The sequence below is a fragment of the Chelonia mydas genome, chromosome 2 (genome assembly GCF_015237465.2).
Source record: "Chelonia mydas isolate rCheMyd1 chromosome 2, rCheMyd1.pri.v2, whole genome shotgun sequence".
In the NCBI taxonomy this organism is placed as follows: Eukaryota; Metazoa; Chordata; order Testudines; family Cheloniidae; genus Chelonia; species Chelonia mydas.
The window spans coordinates 55,450,460-55,468,025 of NC_057850.1; the positions used below are offsets into that span (position 1 = coordinate 55,450,460).

The following is a 17,566-nucleotide window of genomic DNA, read 5'->3' on the forward strand; positions in this document are numbered from 1 at the left end:
GCAGGTGCACGATCCAGCCACCGATGGGCCCCCCCGCCCACTTCTGAGGAGCTTCCCTCTCTCCTGCTTGGCAACCTTAATGGGCTCCTTCCGACTGTGGGCTTGGTGTGATGGTGCCATTGTAAACCCGGTACTGATTACAGGGTAGGACAAGGTTGAGGAATAAGTCCCTCTAATGGGTTATACAGACACACAAGGGAAACTTTTGCATTTTCTTGCTACTCTTTCCTTAAATCATTTCACTTTATTCAATTTTAACCCAGTTTAAAAGTAATCTGGCTGGCTAGTGGGGACAGGGACAATTCATGTTATTCAAGGGCTCAAACATGGTTTATAAACTTAATTTTTATACTTAGCCCTATCCACAGTGGCTGGCCAAAATTTCTTTAAACCAAGTTTTAAACCACCCCCCCAAGAGTAGTTTTAGTTGCATGTGGCTTTTAGGCATGCACCAGCGGCTTTCACATAACACCAACAGGCCTCACAGAAAGTTAAAGAGAAGCACGAAGACAGCAGACTAGAGCTATAAAGGTCACTCTTTATCCCTTCCTTCAAGCAACCATGAAGGGGATTGGTGAGAAAAGGGAAAGGAGAAGTGTCTCTGAACTTGTCCTCCTACCTGGCAGGAGTGTGGATGAGTGAGACAGAAAGGTGCAGAAAGTCAGAAAATAATCTTGTTTTACCAATGCTTTGTGGCATTTTGCTGGAGTTATTCTGTGGCTCTTTATGGCTGCATTCAATGGAGGAGTGGATCTCCAGCTCTTCAATGCTGAGTATTGCTGGGTTGGAGTTGAAGCAATCCAAACATATACAACTCAAAAAGTATTGCTATTTAATAAGCTGGTCTCTGAGGTAGTCCTGCAGCAAAAAACTACCTGATAAGGAACAACATTGACTATGCCAAATGTAGCTGTAATGTTCAACTAACAAGAAAAAGAACTGTTTGCATACAGAAAGCGTAGCTCCAACATGCAAAAGTGAACAAAGGAGAGCTATAGAACAAGTTTGTAATTAAGATATATTTTAGAGTGTTTACAAGTTCATAGGATAATGGAGTATTAAACTTCATTGTCTAGAGCTGGGCAATCATTTTGAGCTAAAAGACAAAACTCAAATTCTGTTCTCAGATGTATGGATGTGGCTCCCCTGGCTGACAGCACACGCGACTACTCAAGATCAGAACTTGGCCTTTAACGTGGAAGCAGTCAAACCAAGCTATCACCTCATTAAGAAAAATTTAAGTCCAGGAACCTGCGAACTTCACATCCATGACTTTCTATTGGTACTATATATGAAATACTGTATTTAGGGACAATAGAATGAATAAGTGGAAGTCTGAATAAGATGGAGTGGAAGTGAATTTCCTCATTGATTTAGATTAAAAAAAAAAACCAACAACAACTTTATTTTAACAGGTTTTTTTCCACAGTTGTATAAAATCTAGGAGTAATAAAAGTGCTTAACTTACATTTGATTGTGTTTCAAAATAATAATTTATATTTGAACTGTTGGCTGCTGATGGATAACCAATAATCTGACTGCAATAAAGTTACTGAACTCTCCTACAGGTTTTTGTTTTATTTTATAATATCCAACACAGAAAGAACACTAGCAGTATTCCAAGATGAGAGAGAAAATGAGCTCTACACCTAAAGCATAAATAGGTGAAAAGAAGTGTCCATGCAAGTATTTAGTCACTCCCTCTGCCAGTCACCAGTGTGGTACATTACATTATTTTATGGCAAGTCCTTGAACAATAGAGCTCCCACACTTTCCTAGCAATGGAAATCTCTTTGCAGGAGGTCATATCTATTCGTCCAGTGAGAACAGGGAAAATTCTAACTTCCCTGTGGGTTTTTTTCTAGGACCTTGGGTGGTCAGACAGTTTTGGCAGCAGGGCATTCCATGTCTCCATGGCAACTGGAGGCAGCCCAGATCTTTGCTATGAGCCTGGACTTAGCACCATCCCCCCAGGACAAACTCCAGAAAAAGAATATTTTTCATCTTTGGAAGATCACTATATAAAAGTTTTAAACCCTTTGCAAAGAGCCTTGACGTTAATTTTAGGAATTCTCTGGAGGAACACACACTTCCCTTTTAAATTACTTAACAAACGAGCAATAGCCAGAAAAAACTTTGGACATAAGGCAATCCTCTGAGGGAGGATCAGACTGTCTGACATGGAAGGTCCTAGAAAGAAAGAGATATATTAGACTTGGGAAAAGTACAGAGAAGGACAACAAAAATGACTAGGGGTATGGAACAGCTTCCATATTGAGGAGAGATTAAAAAGACTGGGACTGTTCAGCTTAGAAAAAGAGACAACTAAGCGGGATAGATGACCGAGGTCTATAAAATCATGAATGGTGTAGAGAGAGTGAATCAGAAAATGTTATTTGCCCTTTCACATAACAAAAGAACTAGGGGGGTCACCCAAAGAAATTAATAGGCAGCAGGTTTAAACAAACACAAGGACGTACTTCTTCACACAATGCACCGTCAACCTGTGGAACTTGTTGCCAGGGGATGTTGTGCAGGCCAAAAATGTAACTGGGTTCAAAAAGAATTAGATAAGTTCGTGGAGGATAGGTCCAACCATGCTATTAGCCAAGATGTTCAGGGACTCAACCCAACGCTTTGGGTGTCCCTAAATCTTCAACTGCACAACAGGGGATGGATCACTCAATAATTGCCATTTTATTCATTCCCTCTGAAGCATCTGGCGTTGGCCACTGGTGGAAGACAGAATACTGGGCTAGATGGACCATTGGCTGTACTAGGTCAGACATTCTTATGTTTTGAAAAGCCACAGGTAAGACAGAATTTTCCCTTCTCAGTCCCTTCCATGTCAGACAATCTTTACATGTAGAAAAGCAGAAAGCCATCCCTAGGGAAGGAGGTAGGATTCAACTTCCCCATTTAGAATCAAAAAGGAACTTAAGCATTACTGGGGCACTCTGAGTTACAACCTTCTACCAAAACACTGCATCAGCATGGCTGAGGTTGTCAACTCTACAGAATCTGGGAAAATGTGAGTGGACGGCTGTGATAAATAGCTTTATGGACCTCCTCATAAGAAGCGGTCTCTTCCCAGAAAATCATTGCTCTTTTTACAAAGTGTGGTAATGACAGGAGTCACTTTATGATAACCTGGGGACCCCCCAGACACTAGAAGTAGACATGGGGTAGGTCCATCTACCAGGGAAGAGGATCTGAATTGCTTTACCCCATGCTCCCTGCTGCTAGGTCCAGCTGAGTAGGGGCTGATCTCACAGAATAAGGAGTGAGCCAGAGCCACAGGAGACAAATGGCCCACTGGTCTCAGAAAGGTGACAGGAGCTGGCACCTTTCATGGCAGCTGAGGCTTGGCAACTTCTAGAAACCGGGGGATGGGGGGAGGGAATGCTTTGCAGCTGTCTCAGCACAGACCTTGTCTATCTACTGACGGGGAGCAGGAATTTCTTCCTCCAGGTCGCTATGGGGTCAGGAGGAGAGGAACTTGTCTTCCTTGAGGCGCCGCTGAAATTTTCCTGTGGGGTCTGCAAGCTGTGGAAATAGGGGTCCCATGGTTGGGAGAGAGGTAGGGAGGCACTGAAAAACTTACCACTGGTTCCATGCCACTGATGCTTGCCTGGTACCAGTGAAGGAAGCTTCTATGAGGCCTGCTCAATGATCAGCATGGTTCTCACCCACTCGTCAGCTTGAAAGCCAGGCTTCCCTGCCGCCTGCTCAACTGTCTCAGATGGACCTTACCCACACACTGGCTGGCAGGTTTGTCTTTATCCCTGGAGCCTGCCTGCGAGTGCGAGAGGGGATTACCAATGCTCTTTGTCATCTCTGCCATTCTGGAAATGGGGAGGGAGGAGAGGTGCTGCCTTTCAAACCCTCCTCCGAAAGCCAGAAGAAAAAAAATATTCTTGAATTTAGCAGTTTTGAGGAGAAAAACCTCAAAACCAATGAAGGAATAAAATATTTAGTTTAAAGTCTTTTAAAAATCCTCTGAAAGCTCTGCTCCAAGAGGAACCCTGGGGTCTGCCATGTGTGCTGCTTGGAGGAGAATTCTGGGCAGTTCTTCCTGATGGGTGGTCCTAAATCCAGGCTGAGAGAAAAGATCTGGTCTGCCTCCAGGTAGCAAGGAGACAGGGAAGCCCCACTGTGAAGACTATCTGCGGTGGAGGGGACTGAGAAGAGAGAAAGATATGAGCCCCAATAAGAGGGGAAGACACAGTACACATTCCAAAATGAGGAAGTCCCGGCCAGCAAATAAAAAAATTAACAATGAAATTCTACCACATATCTTACTATTCTAGATATTTGCAACTGTACTTGCAATTAGTAAACGTACTAAAATCAGAGAATCAGTGCTGGTAGGGGCTTGGCAAACAGCAGTACTCCCTTGCCAAGACCAGCTAGTGGTTTCATTGCTTTTGTTTAAATTAATTTAAAGCTTTGGAATTTTATTTCTTTGCCTCCTTTGGCAAGTGGACAAACAGCAAAGACTGCAGCTGAAAAAAGTAGGGTAAAGGAAACAAGTTGAAAATAATAATGAAATGTCTCATCTTACCTTATTTAGCTCAATTTCCTAAACATTCTCCAAATTATGTGAATAAAATTTTGTTCACAATAAAAATATAAATATGCTTATAAATATTTTCTTTACAGATTATGAGAGACTGATTATGGTGAGGGAAAAACACAAAGTTTAACATTTATGGAATAATTAGCCACAATCTGAGGCCAATTCAGGCACACATTTCAATGATTGTGCTTGCAAACCACTATTTGCTGCAAAATTCCCCAAAAACATTCTCTAGACATAATTTACAGACTTTTTGGTCTTTGCACGATGTACACAGGCTCTATGTATGTAACAGATATCACAGAAATCATGTTGGCAGCTAGTGGGGAAAATATAATTAATAATTTATGGATGTTGCTAGGACTGTCATTTAAAAACTTTTTATAGGTATGATATAAAATAGATGACAATTTACAGTACTTAAGATTTTAAAGAACATGGGCTGATCTGTAATAATTTATTAATTCTCTATGTAACTTGGTTATTGGTTATATTGGGTTACTGAATACTTACTGTTTGTGTATATCAAGTTAATTTACAAGCAAGTTGTGTCAGGAAATACACCCACGAAGCAGGGGTTGGTTCCTGGCAAATATTTCAAGGGACGAGACACAACACAGAACCTTCCAGTTTGAAGCATGCTTCCAATAACCTGTGGAGCTGACAGAACCAATTTGACCAGGCTCAGGAAACACAAGAGAGAACAAAGGACTTTGGCTGGGGTTATAGATACATACTCCGTGAAGTGGGGCGAGCAGACAGTTTTGAGCTAAGGTGAACTTAGATTCCAGAGGTTGGGGAGTCTAGGTTAAGACAGTCCTACCTACAATTAGGTTAGATAGATATGCATGTAGAACTTTTACTGTGTTAAAATGCCTTTTACTGGGTTTTGTTCCTACTGTTAAGATTAAACAATACTTTGTTTTGAAAAGGCTGTTTTGGGTCACTATTCCCCACTGGTCACAGCTCCGAAGGGAAAGACATGCAGGTGCTGAAACCAGTGAGGTCTGCTGAATAATCACAGTTGGTACACAAGGTGCTGTAACCTGGGAATCCAGTCTAAGAGCAGGAGAATCTCAGGATTCCACCCAGATAGAAATGCAGGTGCAGGGACCTAGCATCTGAAGGGGATCAAAGAGAGGGGGCTCAAAGGTGTAGTTAGCCCTGTAATTGTGAAAAGGATTACAGCCTACCAAGAAATTAAATACAACTATAATTGGCTGAGATATTTCTGAATTCACAATTTGCTCCATAACTCGTTTATAACTATTCTATAAACTCTCAGTATAAAAACCATCTAAGATGTTTTAACTGTTTGTCTAATAAATGTGATCTTATATAATGCTGAAAGGCAAAGACATATTTTGTATGTGATATTAATAAAATTGTGTTTTAAATGTCTAAATTCAACAAAAAAGCTGCAAGATTACCACTGCCATCAATCATTAGTGGCATAACTATGATATATCAACCTCGGATTACATCAGGGTAGGCAACCTGTGGCAAGTGAGCTGATTTTCAGTGGCACTCACACTGTGTGGGTCCTGGCCACCGGTCCAGAGGGCTCTGCATTTTAATTTAATTTTAAATGAAGCTTCTTAAACATTTTAAAAACCTTATTTAAACTATTGTTGTATGTAAAGTAGTTATATATTAAAGACTTATAGAAAGAGACCTTCTAAAAATGTTAAAATGTATTACTGGCACACGAAACTTTAAATTAGAGTGAATAAATGAAGACTCGGCACACCACTTCTGAAAGGTTGCCAACCCCTGGATTACACCATAGTCATGAGATGTCATTTTTCACTTGCTGGTATTGGGACTTTTGTTAGTGTAGGTGAGTTTATATATACACTAAGTAAAGAGCATGACAACTAGCCTATGTTTATGTGTGTCACAGCTATGATGCAACTAGATAGATAAAATAGTTTCACTTCCCCCCCTCATTTTAAAAATTGGTCATGGGATTTGATAGCTCAGTGTGGCTATTTTAAGTTTAATCAGTAAAATTCTGAATTGTCAAAAATCTTTAAATGGCAGTGAAAATTTTGTTGCAGAAGTGAGGAGGGAAAATTGACAATTTTGCTATGTTTTAAAGCATTTAAATACAAGCCCCTTTCTTTCACCTAATTCCTATGTTCTTTTCCTTCCTTTGTAAATTCCCATTTCTCCCTCCTTTAAAAGAGCTCAAGGCAACTTCAGCCTGTGCAAACAGGTATCAAAAAAGGAGAGCAGGAGACTGAACATAGCTGATATCTTTTTAAAGTAAATTTCCATGACAGCAGATACTAAATTGCATGGAACTAGGAGCTCCTTTGTGAGACCAAGCAAATGCAAAAGCGTATAGATTTCTTTTAGTTGTGTATAAAATTCTATTTTCACTCAGTACTAACACTTCAAACAGTGGATTTCAGAGCAATTATTATACTTTTCAGGTGGTCTGAATCATTTGTCTTTGGTCTCATCTCTTTCACCATCATTTACAGACACACCGCCTCTTGCATTTTATTGCTTACCTGAGGAGTCTCTTCACTGAGAGTTGGAACAGGTCTTTAAGATGTATAACCATTTTGAAACAAGAAAAGTTCCACAAAAATCCTTCTATAGCTTGGTTTGCTTTTAAATGATTCAACAAATGTGTCCAGAGTTAGATCAATACATAGAATAAAAATATAAAAATATAGATACTTTGTCTCTCTTTAGTGAGACATTAAAATAAGAAAACAGACTAATCAAAAAGCCATTTTGCCAAATTGGAACTTAGGAGAAATCTAAAAAGAAAAAATCTTAATTATTTTTTCTTCATAAAGGTAACTACTTTAGTATGTTAGCACCAAGACATTCCCCTAATACAGGGGTTTTCAAACTTCATTGCACCATGACCCCCTTCTGACAACAAAAATTACTTCATGACCCCAGGAGAGCGGACTGACGCCTGAATCTGCCCAAGTCCCACTGCCCTGGGTGGAGGTGCCAAAGCCCGAGCCCCACCGCTCTGGGCAGAAGGGCCGAAGCCGAAAACTCAAGGGTTTCAGCCCCAGGCAGGGGGCCTGCAACCTGAGCCTTGCAGCCCAGGGCTGAAGCCCTCAGGCTTTGGCTTCAGCCCTGGGCAGTGGGGTTCAGGCTTCAGCCCCAGGCCACAGCAAATCTAAGCCAGCCCTGGCGACCCCATTCAAAGGAGGTCCTGACCCACAGTTTGAGAACCGCTGCCCTAATGTAAAGTGTATTGCTGGCATAAAAGGATTCATCTGAATTTCTTTTACATTATTGTCAATTTAATCAATTTTTTAAACCTCAAAGTATTTTAAGCCTTTCATTACATCTTGATTTTTTAGGTGGAATTGAATATTTATCCACAAACAAAAAACCTATCAGCTTACATCTCCAAACCTTCCTTTTTTCTAAAAAAGAAACACTGAAATCCAATTTCTGTACAGAGTAAAACTAATCTAAGCAATCCATTTTGACAGAGAAATTCAGAGGCCTAACCCCCTTCGTAATCAAGCTGTTTTCTTTGCAGTGTTATGAATTCCAAAGAAAATAGAGTCCAAAAGACTATGCAGTACTCCATGGGAGATTTCTTTTGCTTCAGAGCTTTCATTAGCATGGAGTGGGACCCCATTTAACTACATTCTGCAGTCAGTTCTGTTGTAAAATATACATGCTGCATTATCTCAGCAGACCAGATTCTCTGCTGAGCTGTTTTTATTGAGCACAGCAGAGGGGCTATTGAGGCATTGCTATGGGCTCACAGTTTCTCCACCCCAGTCTTGTTACAGGTTAGAGTAACTTGGGAGTTGCTCCAGCTAACTTGCACAATCCCCAAGGGACCATCCAGCAACTAGGGATAGCCAGAGTGCATTGTGCTCCAGATACTCCTTCGGTGCCTTCCAGAGAGAGCTGCAGGGAAGGAGTTGTGGTGCCAGCAACAGTAGCTATCTGCTTCCTGGGGACTCCTTCATGCTGGGAATATTCCCACCTGGGGAATTATGGACAGTCTCTACTTCCTTTATGCCAGGGGTGGGCAAACTTTTTTGGCCCGAGGGCCATATCTGGGTATGGAAATTGTATGGTGGGCCATGAATGCTCAAGAAATTGGGGTGCAGGAGGCGGTGAGGGCTCTGGCTGGGGATGTGGTCTCTGGGATGGGGCCAGAAATGAGGAGTTCAGGGTACGGGTGGGGCCTCTGGGCTGGGGCAGGGGGGTGAGGGCTCTGGCTGGAAGTGCGGGCTCTGGGGTGGGGCTGGGGATGAGGGATTCGGAGTGTGGGAGGGGGCTCTGCGCTGGAGCAGGGGATTGGGGCACGGGGGGGTACAAAGGATCTGGCTGGGGGTTCAGGCTCTGGGGTGGGGCTGGGGATGAGAGGTTTGGGGTGCAAGAGGGTGCTCTGGGCTGGGATTGAGGGGTTCTGAGGGCAGGAGGTGAATCAGAGCTAGGGCAGTGGGTTGGAGCGTAGGAGGGGCTCAGGGGTTACCTCAAGCAGTAGCGCTTAAGTCAAGCAGCTCCCAGAAGCAGTGGCATGTCCCCCTCCGGGTCCTACGTGAAGGCGCAGCCAGGCGGTTCGGTGTGCTGCCCCGTCCCTGCAGCTCCCACCCCTGCTTTATATCATCTGAACAAGACAAGCCAAAAAATCTGGCCCTTTCACTTTTTAAGACACAGACCCTTTTTTGGGGCTTCAAAATTCTTATTCGTCTATTTGATTAGTCAATGTTGCTTTTTTTAAGGAATGGTTCCTTTAAAATACTGTATCAGGGAGCTTGCAGCATAAAACTAAGATCAAATCCATTTTCCTTCTCTTCATTACTGTAACAGCAGAAATCAAACAGACAAAATAAGCATCTATTTTAATTTTAAATCTGAGGAGACTTCAGATTGTTTGAAATTAAAAAAGCTTCAGGTTTCTATACATTCTGAAATATGATAAAGAAACTCTAAATTAGCTGACACTTATGGACGCGTTATAGAATTGTGTGTGGTTTTAGAAATGATGCACTAGACAAATACAAAAAAAGACAGTCATCTTCACTCTATCGTCTAATTCTATTTGCTTTCACTGGATTATTTTTGTTCCTCCAAGTCAAAATAAAAAGGTTTGTCATAGCCCATGAGATGGTTATAGTCCTGTGGATATGTGAAAAGCATTGGATTAACAAGCATTGATTTAGTTTTGGCATAAAATGTTGTAAACATCTTGCTGATGTCTGGAACCTTGACATCCCTCTGATGGAACACAGTTCTTTTTTCTGCCAAAATAGCATTATATGTAATGGCTGTGTATGTGTCCGTCTCAGCCTTATGATACAGTCGAACCACATAGCCCTTTGTAAGTAGATGCAGGGTAACTGGTGTTATAAAGGTAAAGAATCCTACAATGCCGTAAAAGGCAGTTTGTAAAATCACACTTTCAACTCCAATGCCAGTTTTGAAGATGATGTAGGGCATCATGCAAAAGCTAAATATGCTCGTAGAGTAAGAGAAAAACTTCACACCTGTATAAGAGATGAAAATCATAGGTTAATGTTTATGATCAAAGTTACCCCTACAGTCCTTTATATACATTGTTCTCATATACCCACTACTTTACTTCAATTGCTAAATTAAATGATGATCCAGTTAATCCCTTCTTACCGTGGAACTTCTGAAGTCATCATGTGGAAATCAAAGCCCTCAGCCCTTCTCCTTCTCTATGGTTAATAAACTAAAAGTTAAGTTTTATGAAACACCTTTAAAATTCTAGTTATCAAAACGTTTCACAAAGTAACAAGTTAAATCTTGGTAGCGTAGCGACTGCTTATGCAAAAGTATAGCTATTATGAACTCAGCTATAACTATCAAATATTGTATATTGCTAGAGAAGAGTAATATTTCCATTAAGTTTAGCTGGGAGGGAATAAATGTACTTTGTTCACAGAGGACTGAACTTAGGGCTTGTCTTCACTACTGCGCTACTTAGGGTTGCCAACTTTCTACTCGCACAAAACCAAACACCCTTGTCACACTCCCAGCCCCACCTCTTCTCCGAGGCCCCCCTCACTGCTCACTCCACCACCACCCCTGGTTGCTCGTTCTTCCCACCCTCACTCACTCATTTTCACCCGGCTGGCTCAGGGGACAGGGGTGTGGGAGGGGGTGAGGGCTCTGGGGTGGGACCAGAAATGAGGAGTTCATAGTGCGGGGGGTGGGGGGCAATCTCATGGTTCTTTTTTAGAGTGTGGCTCATTTTTGAACATATCTTGTGATTTTTTAGAATCTGACTCATTTTATTTGAACCTTTAGGGTTGGTTATATGACTATATAGGGGACCACAAGCTGGCCCTTCGTGCATATCTGAAGAAACAGGAGGGCTCCATTCCCAACAGCAAACTATGTTTTAAAGACATGTTTAAGTATAGATAAATCAAACAATACATTTCAATTTCAATCACATACCCAACACTGTCTTTGCCAGATTCCCAGTGTAAACTAGTCTTCCATCTTCTGGTTGCCCATGAAAGGAGGAGGTGCTGAAGCAGCGAACAGATGCCACATGAGAAAATATGATCTACAGGATGAAAGCAGCACATGGCAAATAAAGCATTAGCATCGTCTACATACATTTCAGATTTCTCCTGATGTAGATGTTGAATCTATAACAGGATAGAGGCTAAAAATTAATTACATTACAACTAAACTCAAGAATTTAATAGATATCAGTAAATTTAATTAATTTGTAAATGTTAGGAAACAGAGGATTTAATGATTCAGGGGATTCGAAATGGGATATGCAGCCATAAAACCCTTCATCCCTAGACATTTCAGTGGTGCGCTGTATACAGGCAGAAGGCCACACATTCCAAGCTCATTGCAAGTCTCTGGTCACCCATCTATCAATCCTCAGCACTGCCAGCTCTTCAAATACTGTGTGAGTTGTGATAAAATGCCATGGTTTACTTGAATCCCCAGCTCCTAGAGTCCTGCCATTAAACGAGAACCTCATATTTCATTTAAAAGAAAATTTCTAGCCCACATGGTTACAAAGAAAAAGAATGTGAACTCAGAAAGTTAAAAAAAAACAAAACCCAGATTCTGTTTTTTAAAAACTTGTTATTTTTAAGCTAATCTTGTATGATTTAGGGGGCCTGATTCCTGAGTTCCAAACACTTAGGGTTGGCTATACTGCTGTCCATCTACCTAGGTGCTTGTATTGGCAAGCACCTAGGTAGACAGACAGCAGTAACTGGACACACCTTATCTTTCACACATTTTACATTCTCTACTCTGCCCCTTTAACCTTATCCACCAGCAAACACTTTGTTAAACGCACCATTAACAGTGAAGATTTAAAATGGATTCAAATTGGGGAGATTTTGCATTTACTTTTGCTGTTCAGGAACAAGGAAATGAATCCAGTACACTGGGGGCGGGGATGTCGCTGGGTCGGCCTCCTCAACCAAGACCCCTGCTTCTCCCTCTGCTATTTGATCGGAGGTTTCCACCCCTGCCCGCAGCCCAGCTACAAGGAAAGCGTCCCACGCTCCTGCACCTGTTCTACTCTCCCTTCAGCCCTGGGAAGGGCTCCAGCTGCTCCTGGACCTCGGGCCAGCGGCAGCGGCAGCGCCGGGACCCCGCCACTAGACGCGCTTGGAGAGTCGTTCAGAGCCGCCCACCGGGGGCCGCACGCCGCTGCTGCGCGGCTCCCCGGCGGACCAGGAAGCGCGGCAGCTGCGCACCGCCCAGCGCTCCGCAGCCAGAACGCCAGCGCCCGGGCTCGGCAGCCGCCCGCAGCCAGGAGCGGCATCGCCCACACCCGGTCCCGGCCGCGCTCAGCGGATCCCCGCGCACCGCAGCAGGGCAGGCCAGGAAGGGGAGGAGCCAAGGCGCTTCTCTCGCTGCCGGGGATTGGGCCAGCTGCCTCTCCCCCTCCAATAGTAACTCTCCTCAGGAGCTGAGCGCTGCCAGGGGGAGAAACCCAGACCTCCGGCAGCCCTGTAGCGTTGGTTCCCCTTGCAATGAGGCAGCCACCCGAATCCCATTCAAGCCAGTGGCAAACCCAGTCCCGTTGGCTTCTTCGCTCAGTGGTACAGGCTCAGCCCCAGTGTCTGCAGGGTTATTTGGGAAGAGCTTTGCTAAACCTGCCAAGTGCTGTGTGACTTCAACTCCCACTAACTTCTGTGGCGCGCAGGATCGGGCTCACGGTTTTCACACTTGTGTCAAACCAGTGAGCTAGTGCATTTTTGCAACAACTGTTTGCCAACAGTCTGAAAGCCGGGTGCTATGAACATTAAGAGGAGAACTTTAATAATGTGCTAGCTACATTTCAATTACAGCCACATTGGGGGGACCCATTTTACAACCAGGGCCGGATTAAGGTTATGAGGGGCCTAAGGCTAATGGGAGGGAAGGGCCTACCTATGAATTACATATTGCAAAAAAAAGTATGATGTCATCAAACATTTCTCTACATACATATTTACATATTATTTATTTATGTAAAATTAACAAGTTTATTCTACTCTCACTACACTCAATTCTTCAAACAGATACTTCTAAGTAAGAGGTAGCACGAGGGATTCTACACTGTCCTTCTCTTAGGCCTCCTTCCTCCTAAGTAGTGGAGTGCTCATCTGTATGAGGATGAACACTGCAACATTCCCCATGCTGTTCACCTCTTCCAACCTTGTGCTTCTACCCTCAGCTCTTCACTTGGCACAGTGCAAAGCCAAGCCCTACAGGTGTTTCCCCCAAGCTATGGACTCTACACCACATACCCTATCTCACTCTGACTGCAGTCTGCGATGCAGCCAGCTTTTATCATGTAAAAGAAAGCCACTCAGGCGTAAAATCCACTGGAGTACAGGAAGTAGTAGTGGGAAAATTACAATGGGTAGCATTAAGAAAAGGAGGACTTTTGGCACCTTAGAGACTAACAAATTTATTTGAGCATAAGCTTTCGTGAGCTACAGCTTGTTAGTCTCTAAGGTGCCACAAGTCCTCCTTTTCTTTTTGCGGATACAGACTAACATGGCTGTTACTCTGAAACCTGTCATTGGGTAGCATTGTGTTTTAGGCTGTCTTGCTCTGAAAGCTGCCTCCCAGTGTTGCACTAACTGAGGGCAATAAATTACTATTTTCACATTGAACCCAAATATTATTTGTGGGATGATACCCAGTTTGTGTTGTTAATCTCCAGTGATTCACCACATCAGGCCATTCTGTCACCAAGCTCTTCCACAATTAGAATCATAGAATAGAATCATAGGACTGGAAGGGACCAAGAGAGATCATCTAGTCCAGTCCCCTGCACTTATGGCAGGACTAAGTATTATCTATTCTAGAATGTGTGATCCGCAACTCTGACATGAGGTTTTTTAAGCATGAGTTCTGTGTGCTCCAGCTCCTGCAGTTTGCATTTGTTTGTTTTAAGCTTCCTGTAAGAAAATGGTAAGCTAGAAGTGACACAGATCTTTAGATGGTTGCCGAGTCATAATATTTAGCACTTCTGTACTATGTTAGCTCTTCAAAATCACTGTACAAACATTAAACAAACTTAATCTAAAGCCTTTCAGCTTTTGAAAGACTACAAGTTGACAAAACAGAGCTATTCCTTGTTGTGTTCTCTGCCCCCCTGAACAAAAAGACTTCACTGAAAATCAGCATCTTAAAAGAACCATTAAGGATCTTTCAAAAGAACCGTCCAACCAAGGCTGCTGTAGTAACACCCTTGTTACATCAGGTCTGGTGTTTGTTTAAGGCTAGTGTAGAATGAAGGGACTCCTGTTTCATTTGCATGTGTAAATCAAGCAGACCTTGCTTATTTTTTTTCCTTAAAGTGCTCAGAGTTTAGGGGAGGAAAGTGAATGAGATGCTTATATGAGGTGTGAAAAAGCAGAAGGGACCAAAATTTATTATTGTGCAAAAATCTGTTCTCCCTGAAGTCAATAAGGCTACACAGGTGTAACTGTCAGCAGGAAATGGCCTGTGTTCTCATTACCTTCTCAAATCACACACGTTCCATGCTTACCCAACATTTTCCACTTGGGAAAGAAGTTAGTTTGAGTTGGGACAGAAAAATGAGGACTAACTTCAGGTTTATTTAGCTTTAAGTTTTTGGGATGAAACTCAAAAGAAATTAAATGTGAGGTACTTTTACGATGGATTGAACTGCTAGAGAACCAGCAAATGGACAGAACCTGCCTTTAGCCTATTCAGCCAGTCTTTCTATCATAGCCTGCTAAAATCCTTGAGGGAGAGGGGAGGGAGAAACCTACAACATTGTGTGTTGAGCTTCCTCCAGTGCTTCTGCAATCCCTTAAAAGTACAAAGATGCATTGGCCTGTGGAACTAGGCTAAGCATAAGGAAAGAACTTGGTTGCCCATGCATCCCAGTACAGAAAAATAGATTTCTTAGATTTTTAGTACAGTTCAATACAGTATTGAACATGGAGCATCATAATTCTGAAGTCCGTCAATGGAAGGTACTGTAAATGTTAAAGTAATAGTATCCAGAATGGGATGTTTTGTTTTGTTTTTCCTACAAATGTGTGGGAATTCGTTCCTTATACAAGGGAGGGGCAATAATTCTGGCTGGAGCTGGATAGAGTGTGTGCAGGTTCTGTGCAAGCTTCCCACCCTACCGCTCTGGTACTGCCTCTTCCCCCTACAACCTCCTTGCTCTGCCCCCCACAGGCACTCACCAGTTGTCCAGAAATGGGACCCAGCATACATAGAAGATGACGCTAACAGGCACTAGGACCCAGGAGGCAGTGTCATGGAGCTACCTGCCAGCCTCAGCCCAGGAGAGGGACAGAGGGAGCTTCTTCCCTCCCTGACAGCTAAGCAGAGCTCTGGAGAAATTGGGGGTGGGGAGGAGCTGGGGGACAATGCCTGTTTAAACTACATCCACAGCTAGCACAGGTTTCTATGGTAACTGGATTTTTAGTGTCCAGTCACCAGTGTTAACTGGATACCTGGCAGTGTGTTTCTGCAGCGTGGGGAGACAAACACTAGAGGGAGCGGAAGCAGCAGGCTTCTGGCTGAGGTCCTTCCAAGCCACATGGGACTGCTTTGCCTTTCCTGCTAGCAGGAGCGCTCCAGCAGGCTATATATGCAAGCTCGCTCCTTCCCCTCACCCGGCCCTGGCTGCGCCCCCTGCCTGACTAGTAGGGCCTAAAAATAGGAGGGCCTAAGGCGGGGTGGGCAAACTTTTTGGCCCAAGGGCCACATCTAGGTATGGAATTGAATGGCGGCCCATGAATGCTCACGAAATTGGGGTTGGGGTGCAGGAGGGGGTGAGGGCTCTGGCTGGGGGTGCAGGCTCTGGGGTGGGCCCAGAAATGAAGAGTTCAGGGTGTGGGAGGGGGCTCCAGGCTGAGGCAGGGGGTGGGGTGTGTGTGGGGGGGTGAGGTCTCCGGCTGAAGGTGTGGGCTCTAGGGTGGGGCTGGGGATGAGGGATTTGGAGGGTGATCAGGACTGAGGTAGGGGATTGTGGAATGGGGGGATTGTGGGCTCTGGCAGGTTATGCAGGCTCTGGGGTGGGGCTGGGGATGAGGGGTTTGGGGTGCAGGAGGGTGCTCCAGGCTGGAACCAAGGGGTTTGGAGGGCGGGAGGGGGATCAGGGCTGGGGAAGAGGGTTGGGGCATGGGAGGGGTCAGGGGTGCAGGCTCTGGGTGGCACTTACCTCGAGCAGCTCCCAGAAGCAGCAGCATGACCCACCTCTGGCTCCTATGCAGAGGTGCGGCCAGGTGGCTCTACATGCTGCCCCATCCACACGCGTCACCCCTGCAGCTCCCATTGGCCACAGCTCCTAAATGTAGGAGCCAGACAGGGGACATGCCGCTGCTTCTGGGAGCCTCACAGAGCCACGGCAGGTAGGGAGTCTGCTTTAGCCCCGCTGCACGACTGGACTTTTGACGGCCCAGTCAGCAGTGCTGACCGAAGCTGCCATAGTCCCTTTTCGACTGGACGTTCCGGTCAAAAACTGGACACCTGGCAATCGTAGCTGCCCTCACACTTGGGAGGAGCACCCTATACACAGCTGCAAACCTACCTCATTATCCTCCTGAAAATCCCTCTTTAAAACTCTCCTTTGCTATGATGCCTACAAAAAACTTGACAATGATTAGGCTGTTCATATGCTGACATCACTGCCTATCATGCTAATAATTGTTTCCTTGTACTCTCCTGCCTGTCTGCATCCACCTGTTGTCTCATCTTATACTTAGATTGTAAGCTTCTTGAGGCAAAGATCACCTTTTTTTTTCTGTGTTTGTATCTGGTCTAGCACAATGGAGTCCTGGTCCATAACTAGGTGCTCCTTGCATTTCACCTTGATTTTAGGGGCGCCACAGATCATTTGTCATGATCCCCATATTCTATGGGCCCAATGTGTCATTGCCTTCCTATCAAGCTTGAGTAGGGAGCATTATATTCTTGTTCAAGAACTTGAGCCTTTGATCTGTGGCGATTGAGCTGAATCTCAGCTATTATTGTTTTGAAAAGTAACTTTCTAGCCCTGTACCATTGCAGGAAAAAAATTGAAAATGTAAGCCCTAAAGGTTGATAAACCAGATGGCAAATAAAAAGAACCCAAATGTAGGGTGACCAGAAGTCCCGATTTTATAGGGACAGTCCCAATTTTGGGGTCTTTTTCTTATATAGACTCCTATTACCTCCCACCCCCATCCTGATTTTTCACACTTGCTGTCTGGTCACACTACCCAAATGTAAATCCTTGGGAATTTTTTTAAGCCAGTGATTATTTTTTGGGTGGAATGCTGGACTCATGAACTTTGGCAAGCTGGCAATACAGCCACCCACCAACTGGGGACACAACATGGCCCTCGATTACCTACCCTCATTTCCACCATGGTGGAGCAGCTCCTGCTAGCTGTCTCCAAGCCCGTAGAGCGTGGGCTGCGAACTACATCTCCCAGCATGCAATACTTCCGGCGGACACGGGCTGCCGCGGCCCGTGGCATGCTGGGACCTGGGCTTGGTAAACCGTCC

General features: G+C 44.2%; 1 protein-coding gene across 2 annotated transcripts; it reads right to left on the reverse strand.

The window, feature by feature from the left end:
* Positions 1–9,414: 9,414 nt before the first annotated feature.
* On the reverse strand, positions 9,415–17,553 carry TMEM70 (transmembrane protein 70). 2 transcript variants are annotated; one of them, XM_037892421.2, is made up of 3 exons: positions 17,413–17,553; positions 11,012–11,123; positions 9,415–10,071 (listed from the first exon to the last, which is right to left on the reverse strand). In XM_037892421.2, exons 1-3 carry the CDS (start codon positions 17,536–17,538, stop codon positions 9,641–9,643), a joined length of 669 nt encoding a protein of 222 aa, XP_037748349.1. In that variant the 5' UTR covers positions 17,539–17,553; the 3' UTR covers positions 9,415–9,640. The 2 variants fall into 2 exon arrangements, with proteins under 2 accessions (XP_037748349.1, XP_007063642.3); XM_007063580.4 differs by lacking the exon at positions 17,413–17,553 and adding an exon at positions 12,105–12,430.
* Between the last annotated feature and the right edge of the window lie 13 nt (positions 17,554–17,566).